Here is a 15,512-nt window from a genome sequence, read left to right as displayed (position 1 = left end):
TTAGTTATGAAATTGGAACAATTTTCCTTATTGTGCACCTTATATTAACATGAACTTGCATTACAAATGTTTATTACGCCTTAAATTGGGATTCAACTTGCCTTCTCAGGTGCACGTCTGTTCTGAGTGATGACAGTGAGCTTTCAACTCTTTGCGATGAGGAGCCTTTGGGGACTGCTAACGTGGACTATGGTCATGATGAGGAGGAGGAAGTGAGGCCAGAGCTTCTGAGCTCTTCTGAAGACTCTTCTCCCGAAGCTGACCTCCCTTTCTCCAAGAAATTTCTCAATGTGTTTGTCAACAGCACCTCCCGCTCGTCCAGTAAGTCATAAGCAATTCTGTTCTCTTATTTTAAGAAAGTGTTCATTCTTATCTCTTCCCGAGAGGTAAAAGAGAAGATCGAGACTGCTTTAAAATATTACCCCTAAAAATGAGATGATGCTCCGGTGGGTGTCATCTTACATTAAGGATAAGAAAAGGGGGGAGGTTGGGGGACAGTTGGCCTGGCTCTGTCCAAAAATCCTGACTCCTTCAGCATTATTTCTAAAATTATCCACTCACAGCCTGCCCTTAGAATGAATAATGTATTAGAGTTCAACTCATCACTGTCAAAATGATATACTAAGATGTGATCTAAATATGGCAGGGTGCCCACACACGACTGATGGGAGGGCTCTACCAGAACATCATCAGGCAGACCTCTTGTCTCAAGATTTATATCTCTAATAAAGGGTGATTTGCATAATAAAAAAGCTCATTATAACAGCCCCATTTTCATTGCATTTTTGATATAATCCATTACCCTTCATTTAGAGCTCACCTTACAGATTTGCATAATAAATGTTCCTCAACAAACAACAGGTTACAGAAAAAACAACATTTTTTTTAAAATAATCTCAGTCATATCTGTTTCCCATGCAGGCACAGAATCCTTTGGACTTTTCTCTTGTACCATCAATGGAGAAGAGAGGGACCAGACACACAGAGCAGTCTACAGGTAAAACAAACTCAAGCCTGAAATTAGCACCACTGAAGGAACAATGGGCTGGGAGGTCAACCTCCCAATGGGCTGACCTCCCAGCCCATTGTTCCTTCAGTGGTGATAGTTTGAATCATTATGCAAATGTACTGTTTATAAGATTGGGGAAACCAAGCAGTCAGCTGAGACTGAAGAAATCACGTGAGTGACGAAACGTTTCTCCCACTGAAAACGTGTCCAGATGAACAGAAACAACTTTTGGGCAACACTAATTATTTTGGGGAGGAAGACAAAGACATCACATGCGTCTCTTTGCCAACCATAAAGACAACGACAAGAAGAGAAAAGGCAAACAGTGCCTCGGTATTACACAGTACATGTTGTGTACAAATAATTTCACTTTTTTTAACCATAGGTCTCATTCAAAATACCCCATATTTACAACTCTTTGCCTTCCTCTACCCACCCTATTATTTTTCTTTCCCAGCTTTTTCATCAAAGCCTCCCACAGGGAGTCACCTAAAACCCATAAAAGATCAAAATAACTCAGGTTTATAGGAGCAGGAACATCATGTAAGGAAACATCTTTTTACAAAGGCAGTTTCCTTTTTTTTCCTTGACTTCTCTGCTGCCCTCTGCAGGTTCATTCCTAGGCATGCAGATGAGCTGGAGCTGGATGTGGATGATCCCTTATACGTGGAGGAAGAAGAGGACGACTACTGGTACAGAGGCTATAACATGCGGACAGGGGAGAGGGGCATCTTCCCTGCCTTCTATGCTCATGAGGTCATAGGTCAATCCAAAGAGCTGCTGGGTGAGTGCAAGAATACAGCGGCTTATTTCTTTTTGCTTTTTTATTCGAAACACACAGAACGATCACATTTTCTATGCATATTACACTCCGTAGGAATGAAAAGGAATCCAGCGTGGATTGAAACTTTCAGCGTGCAGTTTTTGGGGTCTGTTGAGGTACCTTATCACCAAGGCAACGGCATTCTCTGTGCTGCTATGCAGAAGGTAAGAAAAGCACATTTACACTTTTACTATTATGGACTGTTTACTATGGGCAGGATACAAATGTGGTTTCTCTCTGTGTTAGATTGCAATATCGAGAAAACGGACGGTACATGTGCGACCTCCCTCTCTATGTGAGCTGGAGATTAGCTTGCAAGGAGTCAAACTGATTATGAGCCTGGAGGATGAATATGAATCCCTTGATGAGGTATAAGACAAATAAACATAAATGACATGATTACTCAGGTAATCGATTGTCCCTCTGCTTTGGGATTATGTTGCACTGCTTCATCAGTGACTGAACTCTACTTTTTTTTCTGTCTCTGTCTATATTTAGTATGACAGATGTAGTCACTTCTTCCAGATGAAGAACATCTCATTCTGTGGATGCCATCCGAGGAACAATTGGTAATCAAACATCCATCTTCTGCCCATCCTGCTACCACCGTACAGTGTAACATCCGACTGATTGCATCACACTGTTTTGTTCTCTCTGCAGCTACTTTGGCTTCATCACTAAGCACCCAATGCTGAACAGATTTGCTTGCCATGTGTTTGTGTCCCAGGAGTCAATGCGACCTGTAGCAGAATGTGTCGGGTATGTCCATTTCCACACCCGCTGAGGGCCGTAGCTACAAAAATAAAAAAAAGAAAGAAAGGAAAAAAAGAACTCAAAAAGTTTAAAAAAAAATAAATCTATTTGTTATGTATTTTAACTAAAAAAACAAATACATTAAAAAAATAAAATTTTATATTACAGTAGAAGCCACGGTGCTTAATTTGACATATTTAAGTAATAAAAATGACTATTCAGCTACTACTTGCACATATCTTTGCTGGAATCTGATCTCAAAGTCTGGATTAAAGTGCATTTTATTACAAATTTCTTTTGCAGAATGCTTGACAGCAATCCAGTTTGGGTTTTTTTTGTTATTTGCACACTAGCCATATGTGTGTGTACCTGTATAAGGTTAAATGGCAGCAGAATTACTCATGTATTATTCAGCCACAATGTGTTTGAATAATTAAAGATGCACATTAGCCCACTCTCTGAGGCTGGATTAAGAGGAGGCGGCAGAAATCTTTCATCCATCAGATTCTCGCCATTAAGTCAGCCAGAACTTGTGAAAAACAACTTCTGTTTCTGTGTTTTTCACACAAACATTGTGAAACATCAGAAACACTAAACAGCCGTACAAAACTGAATCTAAAAATATCTAATACTATCTCACAGGTAAATCTTTAGTCCTCATATGTCTGTATTTTCTGCAGACGAGCCTTCCAGGAGTACTACCAAGAGCATCTGGAATACGCCTGCCCCACTGAGGACATCTACCTGGAGTGAGAAATGTTGCCATGACAACCTTCTTCCTCCACAGCTTGTGTATGTTCATCAATTTTGCCACCAGAGGGCATTGTCAGTGGGGATTTTCTTTTTTCGCTCCATTGTAAAATACTCTTCTGTCCCTCTAAACCTGGGATCTTCATTTCTACAGTATGCTAGACATCTGACTGATTTCATTCATCCCTTTCTCTTTGTTTATTTCCATGATCTCAATGGATTGATTGCCTGTTTAGTTAATCTTTTTCTATGATATAAAAATTAAGATGCTGAGCACCTGTTTATTTCAAGATTCTTCTTTTGAGATGAAAACAATGTACCTACTACTGCTGTATCACTTTTCAATGCATGGCTAGTAGGATTACTGCACACAGACACACCAAGAAATACACATATCCAAGTGAATGGCAAGCAGCTCAACAATCAGTAAAGGAATGGTGTCTAATCAAGACGTCGGCGTTTGAGTTAACTGTATATATGTTTTTGTTCAATACTGAAAAGCAGGTCATTTAATTTATACTTATAGTGACATTGGAGCAAAGTAGAGAGAGACAGAGAGTACAGCGAGCGGTCCTTGGTCCAAGCTTACCCCTGTGTTGTGTACAAATCGTAGTGTGTTGTAAATACATGTATAGAGAGTAGACATTCAGGCGCCTCATTCAGACTAATTAAGAAATGCTCACAGTTGAGACTGAAGGTGGGAAATTTTGTTCTTGCTTTTGATGTATCGCTCTGACAGGATTAACTGCAGTTTTCAGAGCGGTTCGATGAGTTGACTTCAGATGAACTTTGAATGTCATTTGCTCTGCAGATATATTCATTTTGGATTTAGGGACAGTAACTCTCAGCAAATCTGAATGACAGAGCAAATTTACTTCCCTCCTGTTCTCAAAGTTGCACTGCTCTTAGAGCTTCAATAGCAAGTCATCCAGCTGGTACAGTTGCAAAATATTAGATCAGTGTGTGCTTTATATGGCTGATGCCACTTTTAGATGAAAGAAAGCTAAGGCCCTCTGAAAAGCCATATTCTCACATCTCTGACTGTTTAACTCTGCCTTTCAGTGCTTTCCTGATCTCCATTTCAGTTTCAATGAGGTAAAAGGAATGACTAGATCGATTGATAGGGGAGTGTACTGCTGATACGTGGTATTCCAGTGGAGTCAAACCTTTAAAATGTCAGATTTACACTTTTGTTAATGGTTGGGCATTTATCTAATGTTTAAGCATGGTGAACAAGGAGAGTGATGCGTTTCCACGTTTAATTATACCTTCATTCACCTGTCACACAATAGGTGAATGAAGGAGGTTGGAGCGTCAAACCATGGCTTGCAGTCAAGCACCTTATATGGAGGTGGGAGTAGCTGAAGTCCACCTCCCCAATCACCCCCATTGTTCTCTCTGACACTGTTTAGCATCTTTTTATGCTGCTTTCAGTCAGTCCAGCAGAAAAAACACATCCTATTTGCAGGATTTCAGTGTTAAAGATTCACTGAAAGTTGACATGGCAGGAGAGAGGGTATTATCTACATATGTATTGCTGTCAGTTAGATCGTGTATATACAATAGCAAATCTATGATAGTGCTGTGTCCTTTATGTTGAGTATGTTATGAAAATGAATATGTACATGAATTAAAAAGAAGTTTAAAAAAGATCACGAGCAGATGAAAACCCCTGAACGAAAAACACACAAATATCTGTGATCTGCAATAATTTTATTTCAGTGTCTTTTCATGTTTTAACACACGGTGTAATCTCAGTCTGTCACACAGCTGGCATTCAGGTTCCTGAAGACTCCATAACTCTCTACAAACAGGCTTCAGCAGCAGCACGTTTAGGGCACATTTGTGAAATGTGACATCACTAGTGTGTGACACACAACCAAACTACTGACCAATCTGCTGTTAGAGCTGAATAGTGACTCAGTCAGCTGCCACTGGAAAACTATTATTGTGTCTTGCCGATTATAGTAATCGCATTTGAGCTCCAACAGTGTGACCCATCTCTGATCTGTATCTACTTGCCTCTGATTCTGTTTTTCTATCTTGTTACAGCCTAGTTAAAATACTTCTTTTCACACAGCTACACAAGAGCAACCACTGAAGATCTAGTCCAATATAGCCGCTCAGAAGTACTTCAACAGTTAAATCAACTTTTGACTTTATTACTTTAACAGGATTCTTCACTGTATACCTAGAGCAAAAGAGTATGTGACAGAACAAACATATCTTATCTTGTATCTTTAAAAACAAGGACTTGTAAAGTTCAAGGGAAAACAAAGAAAAAAAAATCATTCGCCTTGTCATGGGTTTGGTCTTATGAATAAAATATATGCTTGATGTCTGAACCTTTATTGTTGTCCTCATTGTTTGGTTAAATCCTAATTGTGTGAGTGAAAAGGGCTTACAAAGAATTCCCGAAGTGGAAATAAATTTTAAAAAAAATCAAAGAATAAAATACTCAAAGCATAGAAGAAAGAAAATACAGTACACTGTTAAACATTATTTCTGAATTGAGACAGTATTAAATCTTGGAAAATCATCTCCTCACTAAGGAAGCACATTGCCTTTACACTGCTTCTTAATTTCTAGCAATTAAAACTCCACTCTCTACAAGAGAGCAGCACTGCAGTTCAACTTTCCCTTTCTTTATTGTCATTAGGAGCTGCAGCAATGTTTCTCATCAACACTGACAGCAGCTAGGTTTGGGGCTACACTCAGGGTTGCAGCAAGGCTCGAGGCTGGGGTCTTTTCCTTTTGCCATTTGGCTCTCTCCAAACACCATGGAGGATTCAAATTGCTCCTTAACTGTCTTGACCTGTTGCAGCACAGATTGGATGTCAGGTGTATCTACTGATAGAGGATAGAGCTCACATGGGTCAGCCTCCAGATCAAATATCAGAGGAGGGTCGTGAGTCTTGCGCAATGCTGAGCAGTCTTTGTCTGGTGTAGTACTGCTATGGAAAGCACCTGATGTACAAAAGTGAACAAGCAGGAGTCAAGACCAGCTAAAGTTTGACAGTGTGAGCATGTAATAATTAATAAGTACCTTGTGTATAGAAGTGGGCCTTGTACTTCCCCAGCCTTACAGCAAAAAGGCCATAGTCTTCACTGGGATTTACAGGATAGAACATCACGGTCTCCCTTTTACTCTGTAAAACACAGAGAAAATACACACGAGCTTGGTTTTTTCATTATTTGAGTGTTTGCACAACTTTAAATACAATGCTCCTACCTTTCCTTGTTTAACGAGGATATCCGTCATATCGACCCCATCCAGCATCACCTGTGGTAGTTCAGCTCCTGCCAGGCGCGCCAATGTGGGGAGGATATCTAGAGTGCTGGCCATCTCATGAGTAACACCTTCAAACAATTTGTTCAAAAAAAGAATCACTAAAGGCTACATTTTTGTTTTCATTATAGTATACTTTGATGCTGGAAAAAGGGAGAGGCAATGCTCATGGAATAAACAAACAACACCTTCAGAACTACAGTCATACATTAGATTACACAGGTCACTGCAAACAGTCTTCAGAGGTTCTGATCGCAGAAAGGCTTTGACATATGCTCAATTAGTACTAAGGTGCCAAACGTATTTCTCACACCACTGCACCACAACCAACAGCCTGAAATGCTGTATTGGCTGTAAATGGTATTTATAGCAATTTCTGATCCTACCATCTGAATGGTGATCAAGTTGTCTGGCACCAAAAACCATGCAGGTAAAACTAAATGTAACCAAACTGTGTGGCAAGATCAAGGATGGGTCAGGATTTTTTGTGTTTGAAGGATAATGTAGTCTAGACTTTTTGCAGACTACTAAAATGTCCTGACCTGGTTTGATGATTCCCGGCCAGTAGGCGATGGCAGGTTCTCTCATGCCTCCCTCATATGTGGTACTTTTGCCACATTTCAGAGGACCAGCAATGCCTCCACGGGACCTGCGCATCAGTTCAGGCCTACATGCAGAGAAAGAAAACAGATACCATTTAATAAAACATGATAAATGCAATATTATCACAAGAGTGCAAAGACTGTTAGAAACTTGACTACTGAACAGAGGAAAAATATTTTTTCTGGAGGGTGGTTAAATGTCAGCATGAGGAATTAAACTCCAAAACTCTAGTGCATTTCTCTTCATTGTTGTCTTTAAGTCACTGAATGAAATATGTCTCAGTCATACACGTCACAGTAGTCTTAAGAGTTTAAAAAAGATTGGAATTAGTGTTCTTTGATCTTTAAAGATTTAAACATAAAGTCCAGTCACCTTTTTAAGCTCATTAAATGAGATACCAAAATGGAATAACAATAAATACAGTTCATAGATTAGCAACAAATATGATAATAAACTGAAAACCAACCCATTGTCTGATGTAAAGAAGACCAATGTGTTGTTGATCACTCCTGTCCTCTCCAGAGTTTCCACCAGGTGGCCTACAGTGTTGTCAAACTCCAACAGGGAATCCCCGTACGGACCCCTTAAAGATCGGCCAGCTGCCCCAATACCTGCATACTGGGGGTAGTGGGTGTGCTGAAGCAAGAAAACAAGTGGTTATTAGTGTTGTTAAGATTGATACTAAAATATTGATTCTTCCGATACCAGATATTTATGTTCTAGAATCAATTCCCCTATTAGAATATTGGTATTTTAGTAATTTGGGGTAAAAAAAAAATTAGTTTATGATGGAATCCTTTCCAGACACTTAGAATCAAAAATAGTCATTGTAGGCTTTAAGAAATAAAAAAAAAACAACTCAAAATATTTGATATTTATATTGTTTATTTCAAAACATAGATAATGACATATATATAAAAAAAATGTTTTTAAACTTTATTATTATTTTCTATCAGTCACATTTGTTTTTAATTGTTTACTGAATGTTTTAAAATGCAGGAGTTGACTTTTCAGGTTTGTTTGTTTCTTGTGTGATAATTCTTCACAATTACAATAAGAAGAAGAAGTCTGATTTCTGGTACTCATTATGAACATATAGTTTGAAATACAGAACTTTCGGTTTTCCAAACACATTAAGTTTTTGTTCAAAGCTTAGGTATTGGACGAGTATCACTGATACCAGCTCTGATTTTACTTGATATGGGATAAGAAAGGAAATCAGTGGTATTGCACATCACATTGATTATTGAGGGACCAGAATCTATTCCCCAGAGGACTAGAAAATTTTGAATTATCCTGATATTTACCATTTTGAAAACACATTTTTAGGCATTCAAAGAGCTGATGAACCAAAGCTTTGATTGCATTCAATAGAAGGTTGATTTTGCACACTTTAATTCATGCATTTTCTTCAGATTGCTCTTGTTGCTCACATGTGATGGATAGTAGAGGAAGAATGGTTGTTTTTTCTCAACCGATGTGGTTATGAAGTTGGCTGCAAAGTCACTGTAACTCCTCTCCAGATCCAGGAAGTTGACTGGTTGTTGCTTGATGACCTCATTCTCCATTAGTGGGACGACTACGTTGCTAATATCACACAATCCATAGCACTTTATATCTGGAGGGAAACAAGTCAGATTCTTACAGGGGCCCTGGGGAAGAAAAGACAAGATTGAAAAATTAACAGACAGCAGTACAGAGTGAAGAATAGTAAAGTGAATATAGCAAAGAAAAGAAATTTCATGAAGCAATTTTAAGTAGCACAGACTGGAAACACACTGACCATGTCATGGGAGTATGGGATCCCCAGGAAATGGTCAAAGCCCTGCTTGGTTGGAAGAAACATGCCATTATGCCCAACACCTAGATGCCACTTTCCTATGATCGCTGTGGTGTAGCCCAGGGGCTTTAACACTTCAGCGATGGTGGTCTCATTGAGAGGAAGACCACCTATAGATCCTGGGTAAAACACGCCTGGGTAGATTCCTGACCGGGTCTGATAGCGACCTGTCAACAATGATGCCCTTGGAAAAAAACAACAAACAAGGCAGTTAATTAACAGTGGAAAAGATAGTGGGGTAATTTTGAATACTCTTACTTCACTTAGGAAAACGGCCTAAAGAAACTCACTGCATCAATTCATCCAACAATGGAAGATGAAAAACTACAGGACATGTAGGGAAGATTTCATCACTTTGGTTGCATGTCAAAGTAAAAGTTTAGAGGCAGCAACAAAAATTTCATGTACTTAATGAAATTTGAAAATAATTACTCTATATTCAAATATTAATTCCGTCATCTAAGGTTTTCTTCCATCGAAGAATCACAGCAATCTTTTCTTCTTTCCCTTCAGCGGTCACCACAGCAGATCGCTTTCCTCCATCTCACCTACCACCCCCCGTCTTTAAATCTGAGCTGAAAAATCATTTTACATTCTCTCTATGCTGGTCACTCCCAATGAAAGTCTTGTTCAACGCTGCCACCTTTAGCACCACCTAATATCTTTTTGTTAGTGTCATTGATCTCAAACCACACCTCATAGGAGATAATGTGTGGTTTGTGCTATCACAAATATCACAAATAAACCCTGATACTAATCTCCACCTACTCCACCCAGCCTGCTCTTTCTTCTTCACCACTTTTGTGCAAAGTCTGTTGCTTTGTACGGTTAACCACAGGTATTTAAACTGATCCATGTTCATTACCTCAGATCTATCAATTCAAGCTGCAGCGAATCATTAAGAAAACCTAATTAAAAAATCATTTTTGTTTAAATGCTTCATTTTTTAAATGTATTTTATGTGAGCTTTATTTATACAGGTAGACTCAGTGTCTTATGTAGAAAAGAGATGTGTTTCGGACAAACATATTAAAACTATAACAATAAAATAAACAATAAAAAAGCACAAATGGCTAATGTTTATGCAGTCATATCAAAAAACAGGTTCTCAGCAATGATTTCACGAAGTAATTTCTATGTCTTTTAAAGTCTGCAAGTGAAATCAATTGAGAGAGCTTCTGTAATGTTTTCCATGATGACAGAGCAGAAAAGGAGAATACCTTCTTTCTGAGCTCTGTATGAACTGATGCATGGTGAATGTAATAAAGTCCAGACCACAGGCTATGACTAAACTATTTATGTGACGTGTAATCTAATAAATAACAGGGAAGCAAACCACAAACTTATAGATAAGATGATACCAATGAACCATCCTGGGTAAGGCCAATAAGGACCAGTAAACCAAAGAATATAAAGTACAATGGTGTGTTAAAGGTTTACAGCCAATTATAAATCTTAATGCCCCGTGATAAAACAGAGTACACAGATGGGCAGAATGTGCAGAGACATGTAAATTGTATCATCATAATCTAGGAGGGGTAAAAAAAGGCGATATCAACAAGAGAAGCAGATAATATTGTATTGTGATTGATAATAATATAAGTATTTGTATGAGGCCACAGTTTCAATAGAAATGCCTTTAGCAGATACAAGAGAGGGAAGTACTGCAAGCATGCTTTTTGTATTTGAGAAAAATACAACCTTGTTTTTTACTGCATTTAAAACCAAAGCTGACACTATGAATGTATAAAATCAAAAGATAGCTGTAATTTTTCAAAAAGCACATCGACAGTATGAGCACAACAGTAAATAATTGTATCAGCTGTGTAAAAATTGACAGATGCATTTAGATTTTGTCCCAAGTCATTAACAAATATTGACGCGATGCTCAAAGTCAATATGTGGCTTAAAGGAAAGATTTTTATCAATCACAAAACCCAAGTATTTGTATGAGGCCACAGTTTCAATAATAATGCCTTGAGCAGATACAAGAGAGGGGAGTACTGCAAGCATGCTCTTTCTGCAGGCACTTTTGTGTTTCAGCATTTACAACCAGTCTGAGCTGACTCTGTGACTGTATTCAACCAAAAGGTAACTGTCATTTTCGAAAACCACGTTGACAATATGAGCACAACAGCAAAATAATTGTATCATCTGCGTAAAAATGGACAGACGCATTTAGATTTTGTCCCAAGTGATTAACATAAAAAGTAAATAACCCTGCCGCACTCTGTTGGTGACATTTAAAAAACTGGAAGAGAGACCATTGAGCTGCACATACTGCCACGGTGGGAAAGGTAATTTGAAATCCAGCCAAATGTTTGGTCTGAAAGTCATATTTCTAATGGCCCCTGAGATAAAATGCCATGGTCAACAGTGTCAAAGGCTTTTGATAGATCAATAAAAAGGGCAGAGTGTCGGGGCTCTTCAAAGCTTTGCATACCTCTTCTATCACAACTCTTAACACATTTACTACTAAATACAGACCTGCAATAGAAATATATCTAAGAGCATGCCTGTGGATGACAAGCATTACATTAAGCCCATGTAGGCCCTGGTTTTTCTATAAAAAGATTGATTACAAGATTGATTTTGTATACACACATGTTGAGGAGCAAAGAGGTGGAGTCACTGCCAAGAGGTGACCTCAAGTGTAGTGGGTAATTTTTTTTTCTAGGGTCCCCAAAAGCAGTGCTTGTTACTGTAACCACCATTAAACATTTATAGTGAAAAAGCTGGCAGGAGTCCTACATCAAACCACCTTATCATCAATCAAATCTAAGTAAATCTGTAGAAGTTACAATAATATATGCAGATGAAATGTTAACTTAGTCTTAGTCTACAATGTTTAAATTACAGGCTGTCAGCAGCTGTCCTATCTTATATGGCAGCAATAGCTGCAACAAGCATTGGGTGGGGGTACATGGAGTGTACGAGACCATACTTATTTGAAGGCTTAAGTAACATTATTTTGGATTTTTAGATGATAGAAAATATAAATATAATATGAATTAAGTTATATTAATACTTACAAATATAGAAATTAAAAGGTTTCTTTGTCTCATCCTGCAGCACAATACAATTATACATGGGCGACTAAAACTCTGAGCCACAAACCTGGGGCTGTTAGACTGAACAATGGAATATTATTGATATTGATTATTAATACATTATTAATACACTATTTTTTTCTGCAGCGGGAAACATTGCATCAAAGCACAGGACTACAGCATTATTTGTAGTTGAATGAAGTTGCCAGGTGAAACTATAAACTCTGATGTTCTCTTCCTAGTGTCCAATCATTCTCTCCCCAATGCCACCGTTATCTCACCCGTCATAAACATTTCCTGTTTTTGACACGTCTCAGTATTTTTTAGCCCCCCATTCTCAGTTTCTCCCAAGTCTTCCCTCTTTTCTGTTGATTTTTTCTTAATTAAATTAAAAAAAATGTATTTTTATTTTTATTTTTTTATTAATTTACTGGAAAAAGTTTTCAATCTTCCATTTCTCAAACCAAGAATACTCAGTTTTAGAAGAAAGTTACTCCTCTCCCATTTTAATAATACTTTATATTACTATAGGACCTCAATAGCTATGTCAGAATCAGAAGACTTTATTTATCCCCAAGTGGCAATTAACATACAACAGAGCAGCATGAAGTTGAAGATAAGGACAATAAGAACAGGCAATAAGAGTGAGATGAAGTTAAGGACAAATTGGAAGAGAGCAATGTTGGCTGGAACTGCTAGAATAAACTCTTAGAAATGACTGGTTGGCCTATAACCTTTGAAACATATGTTAAACGTATCTCGTCAATGATATTAAGCAATTTTAAGCCAGGAGGAACATTTGTGTCATGAGGTTCAGAATCAGTTTTTTTGCAAAGAGGCATTTATATATGTTTTAGTTATGAATGTAAAATGCTCATTGGCATTAAAAAATCTATTTTTCAAGAATGTAGACCAAGAGGACAGCAGAAACCGCAATAAATATAACATAACAGTTCTACAAAGATATTAAGTGGATTAATGCAGAACTATTTAATGCACAATATATACAATAACGCAGTCTACCATTAAAATGACTTATTTATTAATGAGCCCATTAATAATTTGTCAGTTACAACTTCATAGAATAATTTAGGATCAAATCGACTTGAAAAACAAAACAAAACAAAAAACAAAAAATAAATGAATAACAGAACCTTAACATACTTCACGGCCACTTTCATTACTTTAAAGTTTTTAAAAAACTGTTGAGCTAAGTCTCGGATTGATTTCTGTTTTATTCACAAACGCCAACAGTCAGTACTGATTACACCGGTACCTGGACGGGGTGCACACGGGGCAGGTGCTGTAAAAATCTGTGAATCGGAGCCCTTCAGCTGCCAGGCGGTCCAGGTTGGGAGTGAGTGAACTAGGATGTCCATAACAGCCCAAGTCCCCGAAACCTAAATCATCAGCGAAGATGAGGACGAAATTCGGCGGTGAAGCAGAGCAGGTGCACAAAAGAATAATGCCGAAAAAGGTGAAGCTGCCGGATACCATCCTGCTCTGGCTTTAAGTCTGACTGATAGTAAGGAAGCGTCAGATCCCTATAAACAGTGATGTGCGGATCGATACTGGAATATCGATTCTTCCGATAGCAAATATTTGTGATCTAGACTCAGTTCTTATTTCAAAATATCGATATTTAGGAAATTTGTGGTAAATTTGTAATTTGTGATTAATAGGAACACAGTGGAAAGTAACTATATTATTGGGACTGTCTAAATGATTGGCAGGAACTACTTCTTCTTCCGCCTGTCATAGTGATGTGCGAAATACGGCTATATAAATGCATCACGGCTCTTCACTCAGTTGATAACCACAAGAGTCGCCGCGTGTGGGCCAGTCGCAGCTCTACAAACAACCAAGACGCGGTTTTTGAAACATTTTGCAAGGCCACAAATTGTACAACTGTATAGTGACAATAAAGGCATTCTATTCTATTCTAAAGTAAATTATAATATCAGAAAATGATGATGAGGCAAACTGAGGGAGGAGGAGAGGGACAGGAGCTGCTAGTCCTTTTGCACCATCCAGCTATAGAGAGAGAAAATGTGAAGCTGCTGGTGACATGTAGCCCTCTTGCTGAATTTTTTTAAAGTATAGAGGTGGGTAGATTGATCCAAATATCGATAGTATTGATACCAACACTTGTATCAGTATCAGATCTATACTAACGCTGTTCGATACTTTGTTTCTATCCTCAAAGTCCAGTATGTATCCCCCTGTCCATCCAAATGAATGTGGCAGATGATTTTCTGATGATGATAGAGAGTACCAGGAGCTATTTTTTTATGTATTCTCACATACATGTTTCTGTGAGGTGGACAGGAAAACAAAAGTGCAACTCTACCTGCATGTAATCAAGCTGGCATCATGTGAAAAGAAGAAACACATGGCATGGGAGCATTTAATATGTGCTGTACGTTCTGCATACAGACAACTGTGCGTGTGAGTCTGTGTGTGAGGAGGAAGGTAATGTTTTTGATAGTGATGGAGGCAAGTCGGAATGGAGGTTAGAAAGCTAGTCCCAGTCACATAAAATTATTACATTTTACACAATGGAGTTTAGGAAAGTCTAGGGTTATGCAAGCATTGTTTGACCAAGTCATTATGAACTTCTCAGAAGTCCTCATACACAATGGTGTGTGTGTGATATGTCTATCAGTTAGCTTGCGTGCTGTCTTGCACCATTGTTGCCATCTTAGGGAACTAGATACTTTGCTTTATCATTCACTTTCACATCTCTGTACAGTGCTAACCTAAGGGAGAAACAAGCTGTTGGATGATGGAAAAACAAAGAAAACAACAGTCAGTGAGAGATTTTGAAAAAGTACCTTGCTGCAGCAGCTCTCTTCATCTAATCTTCTCCAACACAGAGCACTCTAACAATCTCTGCAGGGAACAACAACCCTGGAAGGAGGCAGCGATGCCCCTGCTTTTCCATCAAATGTGTTCATGTTATATTTAAGACAAAAAGAAAAATCTAGCCAAGCTGTCATGCTCAGCTCAGGTAAACAATGAGTCAGTCATTAGTCTGGTAGAGCTAATGGAGCACCTATAGCATCATTAAAAATCATTAGAAACAAATATTCAGTAATGACTGGTATATGTTTGCCACAAATAATAATAAATTTGAGGGTGTTTTCCAGACCCATCTAATTGTTCTCCATGAGTTACAGAGAAGAAGCAGGAGAGCCACTATGGATAAATGACAGTCTATGCACTACACAGGCTGCCTGCATTGTGTTTTAGTAAAAGACAACTGCTCCGACCTTTTATTGCGAGTAAATGAAAAGGAGTATGTGACAGAACAACATATCTGATCTTGTATCTTTCAAAACAAAGACTTGTGAGTTTCAACGGAAACAAAAAAATCATTTGCCTTTTCATGGGTT

The 15,512-nt window shown here is 38.2% G+C and overlaps 2 protein-coding genes across 3 annotated transcripts in view; one reads left to right on the top strand and one right to left on the bottom strand.

Moving 5' to 3' along the window:
* The window catches only part of mapk8ip2 (mitogen-activated protein kinase 8 interacting protein 2), a 27,793-nt gene extending 22,113 nt beyond the window's left edge, over positions 1-5,680 (top strand). For both annotated transcript variants that reach the window (XM_026176177.2, XM_026176176.2), the window contains exons 7-14: positions 110-321; positions 922-997; positions 1,621-1,793; positions 1,887-1,996; positions 2,079-2,201; positions 2,331-2,401; positions 2,493-2,591; positions 3,266-5,680. In XM_026176177.2, the coding sequence (XP_026031962.1) occupies positions 110-321; positions 922-997; positions 1,621-1,793; positions 1,887-1,996; positions 2,079-2,201; positions 2,331-2,401; positions 2,493-2,591; positions 3,266-3,338 (937 nt within the window). In that variant the 3' untranslated portion in view covers positions 3,339-5,680. The remainder of the gene's footprint in view (positions 1-109; positions 322-921; positions 998-1,620; positions 1,794-1,886; positions 1,997-2,078; positions 2,202-2,330; positions 2,402-2,492; positions 2,592-3,265) is intronic.
* On the bottom strand, positions 4,931-15,388 carry LOC113026906 (arylsulfatase A-like). Its single transcript, XM_080304752.1, has 8 exons — positions 13,394-15,388; positions 9,011-9,251; positions 8,661-8,879; positions 7,694-7,863; positions 7,167-7,291; positions 6,568-6,695; positions 6,382-6,484; positions 4,931-6,302 (listed from the first exon to the last, which is right to left on the bottom strand). Exons 1-8 carry the CDS (start codon positions 13,612-13,614, stop codon positions 6,016-6,018), a joined length of 1,494 nt encoding a protein of 497 aa, XP_080160878.1. The 5' UTR covers positions 13,615-15,388; the 3' UTR covers positions 4,931-6,015.
* Positions 15,389-15,512: the final 124 nt, after the last annotated feature.

Source organism: Astatotilapia calliptera, chromosome 7 (genome assembly GCF_964374335.1).
Source record: "Astatotilapia calliptera chromosome 7, fAstCal68.1, whole genome shotgun sequence".
Taxonomy (NCBI): domain Eukaryota; kingdom Metazoa; phylum Chordata; class Actinopteri; order Cichliformes; family Cichlidae; genus Astatotilapia; species Astatotilapia calliptera.
This window is presented reverse-complemented; position numbering and strand designations above follow the sequence as displayed.

Excerpts from the sequence above, each read along its gene's own strand:
- LOC113026906 (XM_080304752.1), bottom strand. The coding sequence starts at position 13,614 with ATGGTATCCGGCAGCTTCACCTTTTTCGGCATTATTCTTTTGTGCACC. Across the intron at positions 8,880-9,010 it reads TCCCATACTCCCATGACATG|GGCCCCTGTAAGAATCTGAC; the intron begins GTCAGTGTGTTT and ends TTTCTTCCCCAG. Across the intron at positions 6,696-7,166 it reads GCCGGGAATCATCAAACCAG|GTGTTACTCATGAGATGGCC; the intron begins GTCAGGACATTT and ends AATTGTTTGAAG.